The sequence below is a fragment of the Eucyclogobius newberryi genome, unplaced genomic scaffold (assembly GCF_026437365.1).
Source record: "Eucyclogobius newberryi isolate DKJ021-1_F unplaced genomic scaffold, fEucNew1.0.hap1 SCAF_22, whole genome shotgun sequence".
In the NCBI taxonomy this organism is placed as follows: Eukaryota; Metazoa; Chordata; class Actinopteri; order Gobiiformes; family Gobiidae; genus Eucyclogobius; species Eucyclogobius newberryi.
The window spans coordinates 8871580-8887134 of record NW_027315857.1 but is presented as its reverse complement, the minus strand read 5'-3'; the positions used below and the strand labels follow the sequence as shown (position 1 = coordinate 8887134).

The window sequence follows — 15555 nt, the reverse complement described above, 5'->3', positions numbered from 1 at the left end:
TTATGAATTATTCTGACTATTGGTTTTGATGTCCTGTGTTGGAAGGCCATTACAGGCGCGGGGCTTAATTCACCCGTTGTTAATTAATCGCTTCATTCTTAGTGGGAGTAATAAAAATGCTATTAGGTAAAATAACTCTATCATTAAGCTAACTTTGTTAATATGGGTATCAGTGGGCTCGATAAACAATGCTGCTGCACCTACCACTGCACATGGGTAATTAAAAATGCACGGCCATTAATTATATTGTCCAAGGAGGAGGAGTCTCCCACAGAACGGAGAGATATAGGAGGAGCTGCACAGTGAAGATCGTACAGGTCATATCCATCATATTGTGTATTACCAATTTCATTCAAGTTGACACGCTACTCAAAAGTATACACAAATAATCATGTTTTTTTTTTCTTATTTTTTCCATGTAAACGTTGAGTACTATAGTTGTATTGTGGTGAATTCATGTTGCAGTAATTCTGTGTTTTGTCTTTTCTACCCAGTCTCCGCCCTCAGCTCTATAGTTCTTTGAATAGAGAACTGTAGTGTTTCAAATAAAAACACGAGAAAAATCAACTTGTTACGGAGAAATTCCACTCTGAAGGGGCGGGGCCATCAATGCTGCAGCTTTGAACAGGAAGTCTGTTTTTTTTTTTTTTTAGATCTATTCTGATTCTTATAATGAACAAAATGTAAAATCAGGATCTACTAAAAGTGCATTAGTTAAGATAAAAAAGCTTAAATGTCCTCTATATATTTATATTTATACATACATATTTATTTTACAGGCGCTGGACCTGACCAGTCTTAAAAATGTGAAAAACAAAACGATTTAATTTAAATATATTTGCAGCGGTCTAAAGCACTGTAATTATTATTTATTAACACTTTTCATAACTTCAGAGGCTTTCACTGTAATGCTAACAACCACTGGCATGCTAACAGTGCACTTCCTGGTTTGCAGATGATAAAAAAAAATACTTTATAATTTGATAATGACAGCTCACAGCAGCCTCATTCTGAGCCTAAGAGCTGCTTTTGCAAATAGCTGTACTGGGTCAAACTAAAGTATACTTTATTGAAAATGAAAAAAATAAAAAATGTCCATTACTGTTCACTCAAGTTACCTGTTTTATCGAGTCCTCCTCATAAATAAAGCAACACCTGTACAACTCTCGATTGTTGTGAGGCTTTCATATCAGAACATACTCTACTGTTGAGTCATAAAGCTAAAAAAAAACAGACAATAAATAGATGAAAGGAGGAGAATTACGCAAACCGCAATAAAATGTGTTGAGTCAAGACGCCGTAAAGCAATTGTTGGGTTAAATATCCGCTATCTGAGCTTGTTCATACAGACACCTTAGATAAAGGCAGGTCGGAACTGCAGCACATGTGGAAATTGAGAGGATTTTTTCTGAAATTTTCCATGAAGTAACAAAACGGCTCAAAGAATGTGAAACTAGGGAGATATTAGTCATTGATTTAAAGTTTCAAATGGTTTTGGTGGAAAATTACAGCTCACAATTGACTAAGAATGGACAAAGCAGTGCTCAACAATGCTGCTTCTCTGTTAAATGCCTCGTCATGTGGTTTAACTTTTCCCATTTTGATTGTTTTTTACCCGAAAAAAAACGTGTAACATTGATACATAATATTACTTGTGAAAGAGGAATATTTTGCCTTCTTTTAAACTGTGTAAATGCCTTTAACTTGCCAAGGAAAATAAACTCAGCGTAACTTTACCCATTTTCCACCAACTCCTCAAACTCGACTGTATCCTTTTTTGGGTCCGTCATCTCTGTTTGAAGAAAAACTGACGCAATGAAACTGAAGTAGCGCCTCTCAAAAGACCAGTCTGCTCTTCGCTGTTATGGTCATGCGGCCGCCTTCCCTCGGCGTGCCTCTAGGCTTTCTCTTCTGCGATCGGGGCCGTACTGCAAATTAGCCAGCAGCTATCTGAGGTTACCAGTCAAAATGCAAGGCCTTGAACCCGGTCCAACTTCAACGCGCTCAGAAAAAACATTTTCAGCGCGATTCGTCACGTGCAACAACAACAAAAACTTGCGTGAGAGAGAAAAGCAAATAGTCATTGCCTTGAAAAATGGTCCCGCGCTGCATTTAAGTATCTTTGAAACAATAACAAATAGGTTTATGTCTCGAGAGCTCAGATACAATATCGCCTAAATGCCCGGCGCCGGCGTTTCTTTTGCATTTTCCTGGCGTTTAGAAATATGAGGTGCAAGGGCGAAAAAAAAGGGAAAGCGGCCGAGCATCCCGCGTGAGCCGTGGAATCTGGTCTTCACGTTTACAAGGAGAGATAAGGCCCGTTCTAACCTATTGTTGCAACCAGAGTGACCCAAAACATGAAAGGGCATCTCGGCCATCTTCCATTGTATTCATGACTCTCCTATGCCGTATATTGAGCTCCCATAAACCTGCTCTTTGTGTGAAGGAAGCGGTGAAAAGAGGTGCTTAATTAAACAGTAACTTTCCCCATGCATAAATGGATACTATGTCACCTCGGATGCGGATGAACGAGTAAGTCGCAGAATGCTAGCAGCGCTAAGTGGGTTAGCATGTAAATAAATGAATAAGCTTGCAAATTAATGTTCAAGTGTGTTAGCGGGTAAATAAATGGATAAAAGAGCGAATTACGGCTGTGTGGAGTTGGGATAGAAAAGAGCATCGGCGCATTGCATCTGGAGCTGAACCATTTTGGAAAAAAGTATAAATATTAGCTTTTTTTTTTCTTGTGGTGTTTGCCATTATTCGTAGCGTTTCTAGTTTAGTACTTTTAATAATTTGAATTAATTATACACCTACTTGTTATTATCAGTACAATCCTTCATTTTCTTTCATTTGCTGTTTTTCATTAAAAATTTTGGCTTATTGCATTGAAATGACTCCATTTTTTATTTCTAAAATGGTCACAATTATACATATTATATTAAAATCCATCCTGATTATCAATAAAGCGATTGATCTTGGCTTAGAACGATACAACGCTGCATAAAAATACATTTAAATGACTTGAGAATCATCTGGATTTGCTCTAGATATCACTTTTTGCAGCGTAGCCAATGTATTTTCTTTCCACCTGGTAAAATAAAATCTAAACTACTATATATTTGTATATGAACTTGCTCCTTTATTTACCTCTGTTTCTGCTAACCCCAGCCTGCGATAAAGAGAGAGTTGTGTCATGTCAACCAGTGTAAAAACCAATCCCACGCTTACAATACAAATCACTGCACGAGGAAGATTATGTGCTGTGCCTTTACAAAGAGAATAATGTCGCCTGTCGTACAAAAGAAGAAAATTCAGACTTGAAAACCCCAAATTAACGTTTGTTTTTCCACACAACAGAACCACCAGGGTCGGTGAAAAGAAGACATCAGCGAGCCGCAGAGGACGCCGTTGTTCTTGTCTCGTACATCTGGCTCGCACGTGTCATATTTTTTCATGTACAGATGACATGCCAATTACTCCTTAATTACGCGCGTCATCTGGACTAAAGTGCCCAACGCCAGCACTGATTAATCCTGTTTATTGTGGCCGCCATGACAGTCCCCCGGCGGACGGCGGTGAAGCGCGCGCAGCAAGGCATTGTGGGGGACAGGAAGGAGACGGCGAGGGCAGAGGTGAAGGCAGATTGAAGAGTGGATGGACGGCTCATCTTCTCTGATTTCTGGCAATTATAGAATGATGATGAAATGATGAGAGGAAAGAACATTTGTGTTTTATAGACAATGAAGTATAGAGGGAAAAAGAGACCTGACAACACTACTACTACTACTACTACTTCTACTATGGTGACTACTACGGTGACTACTACGGTGACGACTACTACTACTACTACGTGTTGAACGGAACACGACCAGAAAATGAAGGCACATAATTGTCGGATAGCACTATTTGGTCCAGAGTCAATTTGGTACATTTTCAAATTTAGTCAGAATGCTCCAAAGGTATCCATTTATTGTGTCCATTACAGGAGTTTCAATATCCAAATACAGAGTTTAACATGTACTTCTTTAAGTCAGATGCCTTACATTTACTTGATTGAATTATATTTTACAGTAACAGTACTCTTACTTGAGTATGAGTTTCAGTAATATTGTATTTCAGACTCTCTTCTAGAGTAAAGTTTTTGGCCACTGTACTTATATCTAAGTATTAATACTGCGGATGCTACTTGACTTTGGTGATGATTTTTCTGTCAACTGCTGAAACAGATAATAACGTTTTATTGTTTTGTTTCTACCACTACTATTGTTACTACCAACATTACATCCACTGCAGCTTTTATTCATACCGGGATTCATGCTGTTATTACATCTTGTAGGGCAAGTTCTACTCTCATGTATCTATTTTTGCCTTTTCAATTGACAAAATGCAAATTAAATGTCATACTATTGTCGGGTTGAAGTCATATCTGACACTCCAACAAAAAAAAACTAGTCAAACCTTTAGTGACAACATTTCTTCTCACACCTAAATAGTCAATCAGCATTTTCCTCGCTTACACACAAGCTGCCATGTCCTCAAATGTCTCCTTTCTAAAGCCATCTGACGTCACCTCTTACTCTGAATAACCAGCTTCTTTTTTCGCACAAACACCCTTCCAAACCAGCGGGGTCGCCCAGATCACGGTGGCAGCCTGTATGAAAACGTAGCTCTTCCTGTAAACTAATCCACGTGAGCCAGATATACATCGTAAGCAGTGAGATGTCAGAGCGTGACCGGAATGACTCGATGTGGCAGCGACAGGTGGGTGCAAACCGCTGTGAAGCTCGATGGACGCGAAGATTGCGGGCTCGGCCTCAACGGAGCCAAAGGTGACAGTTACACGGCGAAGGTTGGGCCACTGATAACGTATCGAACCGCTTTGGCGAAAAGACCCTACTTCCTGTCCCTCAAACGGCGCCATTTTTCTTCCCGTTTTTTTTTTCTTCTTCTTCTTCGCTCATTGCATTTCCGTCTGACTTCCCCCTCCGCTCCGTATCTCGCTCTAATTCATGCCCTCGTGTCTTTGTCCAAGTCTATCAGCTCACTCCTTCTCACTCCCTCTTTGCCTTTTGTTACTGACTGTCACCCGCGCCTTTTCAGCATTAGCGTCATCTCCATCCATCTGCTGCCTTTGTCTCGTTTTTCGCGAAGATGCCTTGGCAAAAAAAAAAAAAAAAAACGAGGAGAGAAACGTATTGACTGTGCTTTCTCCATCCCCTTATCCCTGCTTCCCTTTTTCTCCATCATTGTACACTCCAGCGGAACATGTTAGTCTTTTAGGTGGCAATGGAGTGAAGTAGTTGTAGAAACGCACTCTGTAAGGGGAAAAAAGGTGATGATACAATCAGTTTTATTGTGCCGTAAGGATTTTTTTTCAGGCTTGTGGAATACACCCCGTATGCTGGCTGCATGAAAGAATTGCAACTCGCATGCATTTTCCCTTTGCATCGTTTTCAAAATAATTAGGCTGCAGTTTGGACTCAAGGGTGTAATGTCTCTGCTTTCTATGACACAAGGGGGGGGGAGTGTATCGCTGTTCTAGAAATTTCTACCTGTGTGCCACCGCCTCCCTCGATGCCGTTTTACCGTGGAGTTCCACAAGGCGCGGCGCACTTGATCTGACCCAATTCTTTCCCTGGCGCTCTTCCAGTGCTAAGAGTACATAAGGACTGCACCGTCAAGGTATTCAACCCCCTTTGTGCTGTTATTTTTAAAAAAAATCAAGCAACATCTGTTCTGCTTTGGGCCTCGTGGTGACCCACTGGAGTCTTAAGAGGTTTGCAGAGAGCGATGTTCCCAGAGTGGCTCATTGCGGCAGTGCCATTCGCTAATACAGCCACATTTAGCAAATATAACCCGAAAGACTATTCAGTTTGACCAATTTTATCATTTTGATCTTCTAAGTGACAAAGATTTCATTCAAATTTGCTCAAAGAAAGTTGATATCTTTCAATACAACTTCTATTTCAAGAACAACAATGTCGAAGTAGAATTTCATTTCCACCATCAGTAATAATTGGAAAGTGTATACCGTATTTTCCAGACTATAAGTTGCACCTTTTTTCATAGTTTTGGCCAGGGTGCGACTTATACTTATATTTATACATACTATTGCTTATATTTATACTCTGGAGCAACTTATATGTGATATTATTTGTTATTTTCACACTTGCAACCGCAACTGTGACTTATATATGTTTTTTTCTTGGTGCGACTTATACTCCAGTGCGACTTATACTCCAGAAAATAAGGTATGCATTTTTAAAATCAGTTCAATCTGCCATGCCCATCTATGTTATCACAATGACCTGTCAAAAGTCTGGTTTGAGACTTGAGAACTGCCCACAAACCGGACGGTTGTCGGTTCGAACTGCTCCCAAGCGCGTCAAGTCGTTGTCCCCGGGCAAGACGCTTCATCCAGCTCGAGTATTGGAATATGTTTGTGTGATCTCGGCGATAAAAGATATTTATTAGTCAACTATTCCGATCCTTTTGTTCTATGACTTTAAAATCCAGCAACATCTGTTTTGCTCTGAGCGTCTCTGTGACTCACTGGAGCTCTGTGAAATCTGCAGATAAGACGCTCCCAGAATGGCCCTCAGCTATAGCAATGAGACTTACAGTATTTTCCATTTTCGCTATTGCGTCAGATTTTGGGTTCGTTTTAGCTGAATATATTTGCATGTGAGCACTATTTGATGTCAGAAAAGTGGTAATTCCTCTAATTACTGACATCACTCCACTTTTACAGTCCAACGCTTTAGACTGAGTAAGTGAAACTCCATAAAAAAAAAAGTGCGTTTTGAGGGTTTTCATCACGGCAACACGCTGTATTTTCAAGTAGAGGCAAAGACTTAATGGCGTCTCCTTTCATCGCATCACCTCCAGTTACTTCAGCGGGTTCGGAGCATCTGTTGGAATCTAACTGCAATTTCAAACTTTGTGTTTTCAAGCATTTTAAGCACGGGAGTCTTGTTTATGCACGTGTGTGTCTATGTGTTTGCTCCCCTCACGGCCCATAAATTTTAATATTCCTTGAGAGTGCTATACCCCAGCAAAACAGAAAGTGCCTCCTCACACAAGTCCCAGCCCGAGAGCGCGCGTTTAGTGCCGTTCTCTCCAAAGAAGCATTTCGCAGACGCACGTTCACGCTTCGACCTCTCCGTGCCACCACTTTTCGCATGCATCTTGTATGACCCGCTGTCAATTTTAAACAGACTTGCCCATGTGACCGTGATATTATTCGGGGGGTAAGGCTGCCGTTTGTTCATTGTGTTCTTTTTTTCAAACGGAGCAAAAAGCGTAAATACGGCTTAGAAATAAGAATTGTATGTGTTGGGAGTGGAGCGGCGCGCAAGGGAGCAGCGTGCCCTGCAGGGTTGCCAGGTGTGAGTTGACTGTATCACACGTTTACTATGATATCTGGGCATTTTGGAGTGTCCTCAGCGAACGTCTAGAGCTGAAAACACGCTAACATGTTATTTATCTATATTGTTTAGGAATTGAAACTGAACAAACACAGAAATATAGAAACACAGACGCCGAAACCCCATCGTGCTCCCCGCACTTTTGTTTTCTGTTTACCAACCGCCGCGTGAGGCCGGAGCTATTTTCAATTCGCAGCTCGACTGGGGCTAACTGGACCTAGCCCCTTTGCGCCATTTGCCTTAATAATGTGGGGCCAGGTTCTCCGCAGGGTAAGCAGCCTCCATCCTGCGAGTGGCTAAATGACACAGTGGAGTTCATTGATGGAAAAGGATTACACGCCGGCACGTCGGCCAGCCAAGGCGTCGCCGGCGTCTCTGAAGGGCAACGCACAACGAGCTGAGCGGCACTGGCTTACTGTACGTCAAGGGCTGAGCGCCGCCATAATTTGTGGTGTCATGCTGTTTATCTCGCCGCTTGTGATGCACAACTTGCACAGCAGTCCGTGGCAGGCTTGAGATATATGGAGCCAAGAATGCTGCTTTATTATCTCACATGCTTTATCCAATTTATATGAAGTGGTCCTCCGCCATCATTTGACACCGCATCAGAATCTCGTATTTGCCCCATGTATCGTCTTTCGCTTCCTGTCACCAGCTTTTGTATGGCATTACATCCTGTATAAAGAATGGGGATTGGTGAAATATGACCACTTCCTCCGCAGTGGTGTAATAAAGAACAAACATTATGGCCGTATCGGAATCTCCTCATGAGCCCTTAATCCTTCAGTCACCACATGGAGCCGGGCGAAACAATGGAAAAGTGGACAGCACAGAGGACGGGAACGGATTCAAACAGGCTTAGTTTGGTTTTATTTTACGGAGCGTCCACCTCCGAGAAGCCCAAAGTGTCGGGCTGCAACTAATGATCATTTTGCCAATCGATTAAGTCTACTGATTATTCTTTTGATTAATTGATTGGTTGCTTAGAATGCGAAAGTCGCTTGATGAAAAGCTTTTTACAAAATGTGACACAGATAAAGCGGCTGAGGATCCTGCTGGAGCACGTTTATGGACTAAAGTGTTTCATCAAATGCACAAATTAAATTTTCATGCAATTGCGGCTCCATAAAAGTGTTTTCATCTCAGCTCATGGCATGTTTTGTAACTTATGTATAGAGCATTTAACGATTATTCCATTAATAATTTGAATATTCTGCTACATACACTTAAAACATTGCAGAATCGAAAACATTGTACAATGCTTTGTCCTTAAATAAAAAATAAACTAAACTAAATGAGTTGTGATTGATTGACAGCAAACAAAAAAATACATAAATGTTCCTGTGTCTATAACTTGTGAAAAGAGAGCTTTATAGGGCTGCTTTTAGTACGTTATCCTCTGTAATTAAAGGAAACAATATTAGATTTAATATGAGCAAATTGTATATTGTGAATGTATGTATGTGAATGTCTAGTACGTCGTTGTCTCGTTCGTACATGGGATTTTATTGTTGTTTGTCTTGTTTATTTGGTACATTTTTATCTGCTGTTATCATTTTATAATGTTATTTTATAATCTGTATTTTAAGTGAGGCAACTGGGGATCCATTTAAAGTAATAAACCCGCTTGTCTCCATGGAGATGTTATTGCTTTGCCTTGTGGTCCACAGCATGACATTAAAAGCATAACTTCCATTTTATTCAATTACAAAAATACCTTGAAAAACGTACATTCTTGATGTGAGTGGGCTCCTTTCTCCACAGATCCTACCTGTAACTTGGCCTTGTGGTGCCACCTGGTTTTATCAATGGAAATAATGTTTAATGCCTTTTGTTTTTGTGTCTTCATGTTGCATCAAATGGTCATTGTCATAAACTCTTCAACACCATCTCTTTTCACCTAATATTATTAACAATTATGGGAAAATTTGAATCAATACTTTGCATTCAAACACCTCTATAAAATAAGAAAGAGAGATAAAAGATCAATATTACAGATACTGGGCAAAATTGTCAGATGGTATTGAAAAAAAATCCCTGTATGAAATATATATAAAAATTAAACTTTGATAAACGATAAACCATTAACCGTCCCCTCTCTGCATTACCTCTGCCCCCAATTAATTCCGCGCGTTCGTCCATCTTGTATTAAAATGGCCAGATGCTAGGATGGATTCTGTTGGGAGCAATGGCATGCGACAAAGTGATATGAATCTTCCCCCCACGCTCTTTACAGCAGCCCACTCTCGGAGGGATAGTCACACAATTTATGGAAAAGAAAACACCCGTTGGATGTAGACGGACGGCCCAGACTCCCACTGCCAGACCGAGCACACGCCACAATTAAACATGTGATATTATATTCCGTGGGACCGTTTAAACCAGACGATTCTACTACATTTTGTATCATTCTCAATCCAGGGCCAGAAATGCAAATATCAGACTTTCGTAGCACGAGTAAGGTTGAATATTCAAACAAAGATAATTATCTGTGGATTAGCCCCGTTTTGGCTTTGGAGGGCTCCACTTGTCGGATGACTCCAGGGAGAAAATGCTTTAATCATTAAGACCCTTTGCTTTCTGAGAAGTGCCAGAAGCATTGTACAAAAAGTTGGATTACATTTAGTGTGAGAGAGAGCGCGGCTGTGTTGGATCAGCGCGTATCTTGTACCAAATGTATTATGATATTTAGTTAAAAGAACAAAACAAACTCAAAAGCAAATGCATATTATGTTAGGTTTACTGTACAGCTAATCCGCAAACAGGATGTCACAATGTTTTTACTCGGATCATGTTTGATATGCGATGCCATGACAGCAAAATACCGTATTTTCCGGAGTATAAGTTGCACCAGCCAAAAAAATGCATAATAGAGAAGAAAAAAACATATATAAGTCGCACCAGCCAAAAAATGCATAATAGAGAAGAAAAAAACATATATATAAGTCGCACTGGAGTATAAGTCGCACCAGCCAAAAAATGCACAATAGAGAAGAAAAAAACATATATAAGTCGCACTGGAGTATGAAATGCGGTTGCAAGAGTGAAAATAACAAATAATATCACATAAGTTGCTACGGAGTATAAGTGTATAAGTATAAATATAAGTATAAGTCGCACCCCGGCCAAAACTATGAAAAAAGGTGCAACTTATAGTCCAGAAAATACGGTAAGTCAAATTTGTATTACGAATTTTACTTTCAATTGGAAGTTTGTCGTAGTCATGTTTTGATCATTGTTATTTGTGCAAGATAACAAAAATGAATTAAAAACGTCCGACTTTCATGGATAATACGCTTTTTTAGTAAATATCCTCTAACTAGAAGCCTTCAGTCACTATATTTCAGCGTTTTACTAGTTGAAAATGTATTTAAAAGTCACAATGTACAGTAGAAACAATAGTCGACTACTAAAATGATATATTTTTTAAGATTTTGTGGCCTGTGGGCTTTATTGACAGGAAAATATAGAGTGAAATGGGGAATGAGAGAGAAGGGAAGACATGGAGTAAATGTAAGAGTCGGGAATCAAACTCACAATACTACTGACCTAATAAATTTGTGGATGCAAAACAACTTTCTCCAGCTGAATTCAGACAAGACTGAAATAATCGTTTTTGGCCCACAGAAACAAAGAGAAAGTGTTAGCGGTCACCTCCAGAGTCTCGCTCTAAAACCTACAAACCAAATTAGAAATCTGGGGGTAATAATGGACTCAGACTTGAACTTTAACAGCCACGTCAAATTAATAACATCAGCAGCTTTTTACCATCTAAAAAACATTGCCAAAATCAAAAATATACTGTCAAAACCAGATTTAGAGAGACTTATCCATGCGTTTGTCTCCAGTAGATTAGACTACTGTAACGGCCTGCTCACTGGCCTCTCCAAACGAGCTGAAAAACAGCTGCAGTACATCCAGAACGCTGCTGCTCGGGTCCTGACTAGAACCAGGAAGTACCATCACATTAGTCCTGTTCTCAGGTCTCTACACTGCCCCCTGTGGCTCAGAGAATAGACTTTAAAGCAGCTCTGCTTGTGAACAAGTCTCTCCAGGGCCTAGCACCAAAGTACATCTTGGATATGTTAGTGCCATATGAACCATCTCGGACTCTGAGGACCTCAGGGACCGGCCTCCTGCTGGTACCAGAGTCAGGACTAAACATGGACCGGCCTCCTGCTGGTGCCAGAGTCAGGACTAAACATGGACCGGCCTCCTGCTGGTACCAGAGTCAAGACTAAACATGGACCGGCCTCCTGCTGGTGCCAGAGTCAGGACTAAACATGGACCGGCCTCCTGCTGGTGCCAGAGTCAAGACTAAACATGGACCGGCCTCCTGCTGGTACCAGAGTCAGGACTAAACATGGACCGGCCTCCTGCTGGTGCCAGAGTCAGGACTAAACATGGACCGGCCTCCTGCTGGTACCAGAGTCAGGACTAAACATGGACCGGCCTCCTGCTGGTGCCAGAGTCAAGACTAAACATGGACCGGCCTCCTGCTGGTGCCAGAGTCAAGACTAAACATGGACCGGCCTCCTGCTGGTGCCAGAGTCAGGACTAAACATGGACCGGCCTCCTGCTGGTACCAGAGTCAAGACTAAACATGGACCAGCCTCCTGCTGGTGCCAGAGTCGGGACTAAACATGGACCGGCCTCCTGCTGGTGCCAGAGTCAGGACTAAACATGGGGAATCTGCGTTTCAGTTTTATGCAGCTAAAATCTGGAACAGTCTTCCTGAAGATGTGAGACAGGCTTCTACTCTGACAATGTTCAAATCTAAGCTAAAAACAGTTTTGTTTAGCTGTGCTTGTGACTGAAACAATTTTTTTCTTTGCACTCTTCTCTTTTGTTTGTGATTTTATTAGTTTAGAAAATCAGTTGGATTGATAATTTTTTATTTAGTTAATTTTATTGTATTTCTGTTTATGTAATTTCTTTGTGATTTGAATGCATTTTGCGGCTTTCATAATCTTGTGCCTTTCCTCAAACTCCAAGTGGCTCTCACATGTCAACATGCGAGCCATCAAAAACGTGTGAGCAACTTTTCACACCCCACCCTATAGATCAACCCCCCCCCCCGAGATGTGACATACAATATATATAAGGACGGTTAAAGCAAGGGCAGTGTGAAGACAGGACCCGGGGCTATCTCATGAAGCAGAATGAAGCGATCTGCCGCCGCCGTCGCTTCTCCCCCCTTTACGTTATACCTGTTTTTATCCTGCCCCTGCGCAGTATGTCACAATCTCTTCACACTCAGCCATTCATTATCAGCTTTCTGCAAGTGAAACAAAAAGCTTTGGCATTTCAAAGATTACCTGCGCCTCCGCCGACTCCCCGCTTTTTCTTTTTTCCCCTTTCCCTTTTCTAAATAATGCCTGTATCTACAAATCTCCAGCAGCGCATACATAAATATCCAGCCTCTAGCTAGTGTTGCAGAAAAAGGGAATCAAAGGCCATTGAGCAAAGGGAATCATAACATTATATCTATATTTAGCTAGCGCCGTCTTAATTGGCGCGAACGGTACAATCTGATAAGGCGTTTTGACTGTGACTCGCACACTTTCGTAAGAGAATGTGCCAGAAATATATTTACCGTGTTTTCCGGGCTATAAGTCGCACCGGAGTATAAGTCGCACCAGCCCAAAAAGTGCAAAATAGAGAAGAAAAAAAAAACATATATAAGTCGCACTGGAGTATAAGTCGCACCAGCCAAAAAATGCATTATAGAGAAAAAAAAAAAAACATATATAAGTCGCACTGGAGTGTGAAATGCAGTTGCAAGTGTAAAAATAACAAATAATATCACATATAAGTCGCTCTGGAGTATAAGTATATAAGTATAAATATAAGTATATGTCGCACCCCGGCCAAAACTATGAAAAAAGGTGCGACTTATAGTACGGAAAATACGGTAAATTTAAGATACCGGTGAAAGTGTTGGGATAATGTAAGAAAGCATTATATTATTGACAGTCCACCATCAATACAATCCAACAAATGTAAAGTACAAGCCACTCCATACCTAGAGAACGTTTTATAAATACTCATCCCTCAACAATATTCTTTTGTTGTATTTGTACGTAGTGCCCTGGTTTTTTGTCATGACTTTCGTACACTCTCTTGACCCATTTTTGACATATGCATCTTTACTACATACTCTATTTATATGTGTCGCAGTCGTAGCCAGGTACCGTTGAGCTCCATGTCACTCCCCTGTCGCCCCCGCACTCCAGCATGTGCGCACTGGTCCATCTGGGCTGTGTGAGGTCACTGAACACACCACCTGCTCCGTTTGAGTTGCCCGCGTGGAAACATGACTGATGTATAGATTTTAGGAGAACAAATGCCCGGAGATACCTATAAGCATGGCTACTTTCCCATATCCATAATGCCTTATTACCACAAAGGGCATAGACTGGCATGGAGGGATGCAATTTGGGATTTAGACCGGTGTTTGTGGAAGCGTTTTTGCAGGTTTTGTGCGGACAACTGCTCCTCGCATGCCTAGGTGGCTTTTATTGGCTTACAAGAGTGAATCTGTAACGTTGGCAAAGAGTAAGTGGGTTTATTACGGGAATAAAATGTAGGTATTTGTCTTTTTATTCCAGACAAATGTAATAGGTCGATATTTGAATATGCGATGAAGACTTAGCCGTAAGTGTTGTGTGTAAAGATTTTAATTACTAGAGAAAAGAATGAGAAAATGTTATTTATTCAGGAATTTTAGTTGTTTAGGACAGGATTTCAAGATTGTGCTTTGGCAGAGGTCTGTGTATATGCTGTTTAAGCTAATCATAGCTTTTCTTTTCAAAAATGTAGTGTAATTGTCAAACAACAGCCCATCCCATTGCCAGCTAAGGCTTTATTTATCATGTCCACAAACCGTGTGTTTTTACTTTAGTGGGTTAATGTTGCCTATACACGTCTTGTTGACACTACATACACCAGTGATACAGCCACCTGCCCCTTTTTATTACCACTGAATGAACAAAGAAATAACTTTGCAAAGACCAAATGTTTCCTCTTTGATATTCAATACGGATTTTTGAGTTAGTTCAAAGTGAAAAGGTTCTATGAACATGAGTATTTGAAGTAATCCACACAAAACAGACTGGCAGTGGCGCATTTTACATGTGTATACGTTTACTAAACCCTTTTCAACTGCCTGATTTTTGGACATTTTGCCCTCACTGTAAATATTTTTGCACTGTTTTCACTATTTTTGGCACCATAAATCCACCTGAGCACTTGAAATCCGACTTCGCCATGTTTTTTTGGACGAGAGCCCGCTACATCATCAGATTTGTTTGTTTTTTAATCATTTTATTTGAGTCTAAAACAAACTTCGAGTGGCATTAAAAAAAAAAAAAAAAAGCGCAGATTGTGGAACCAACGCGTTCAAAGTTGACCATCAGATGCGTCATTTGGCAAATTGCGCTGATCCCGTTTAGCCTATAATAAAATAATATCTGCATTATTGCGCATAGTCTGCTCAGTCCCGCGCGTTTTTTGGGCACGTTGTAGCGCTCTCCAAACGCAGTATTCTTTCAGCACAGTGAGTACAAGCCGCCTGCAGTGGTTCTCCTTTCAGTCGGCTTCATTTGCCTCCACGCGCCGTTATCAAAGGCAAAACGCTGTCCGCTTTAAACCGCTCCGCTGGCTCTCCTCGGCCGGCGCGCGCTCTTTACTATGCGCGCAGCGGCCAAGGCCCCGCCCCCCGGTCCGCGCGTCACCGGAGAGTAGTGCGCGCACAAGTCACTCCCCTGCCTACTTTTAATAGCTTTGTCATGTGATGGAAAGCAGTTGTAAGACAGGTGCCCTCGGTTCATTCTCGGCGAGGGGCAGCAGTCGCCTGTGCGCGAGCGAGCGGGAAGCGTGTGTGGATTTCTTTTTTACTTTTCTTTCTTTTTTCTTCTTTTTTAACCCCTTTTGCAAGGACCGTCATTCAGTGTCTGGATGGCGTGGGACAGGTGTAACCAGGACTCGGTGTGGAGAGAATTAGAGGTGAGAGCATCTTTGTAAGCAAAAAACAAAAAAGCAAAAAAAAAGCGACTTCTTCTCTGTATCTGTGTGGACCGTTATTTCGTATTGGATCCTTGGACTGCGCTGACTCTCCCTCCAC

General features: G+C 41.2%; 1 protein-coding gene across 5 annotated transcripts in view; it reads left to right on the top strand.

Moving 5' to 3' along the window:
* The first annotated feature begins 15209 nt into the window (after positions 1 to 15209).
* Positions 15210 to 15555, top strand: part of ppargc1a (peroxisome proliferator-activated receptor gamma, coactivator 1 alpha) — a 47543-nt gene continuing 47197 nt past the window's right edge. For 2 of the 5 annotated variants that reach the window (XM_072459260.1, XM_072459259.1), the window contains exon 1: positions 15211 to 15437. In XM_072459260.1, the coding sequence (XP_072315361.1) occupies positions 15390 to 15437 (48 nt within the window). In that variant the 5' untranslated portion in view covers positions 15211 to 15389. Of the gene's footprint in view, positions 15438 to 15555 lie in introns of all 5 variants that reach the window. The other 3 variants (XM_072459258.1, XM_072459263.1, XM_072459262.1) reach the window with 3 other exon arrangements.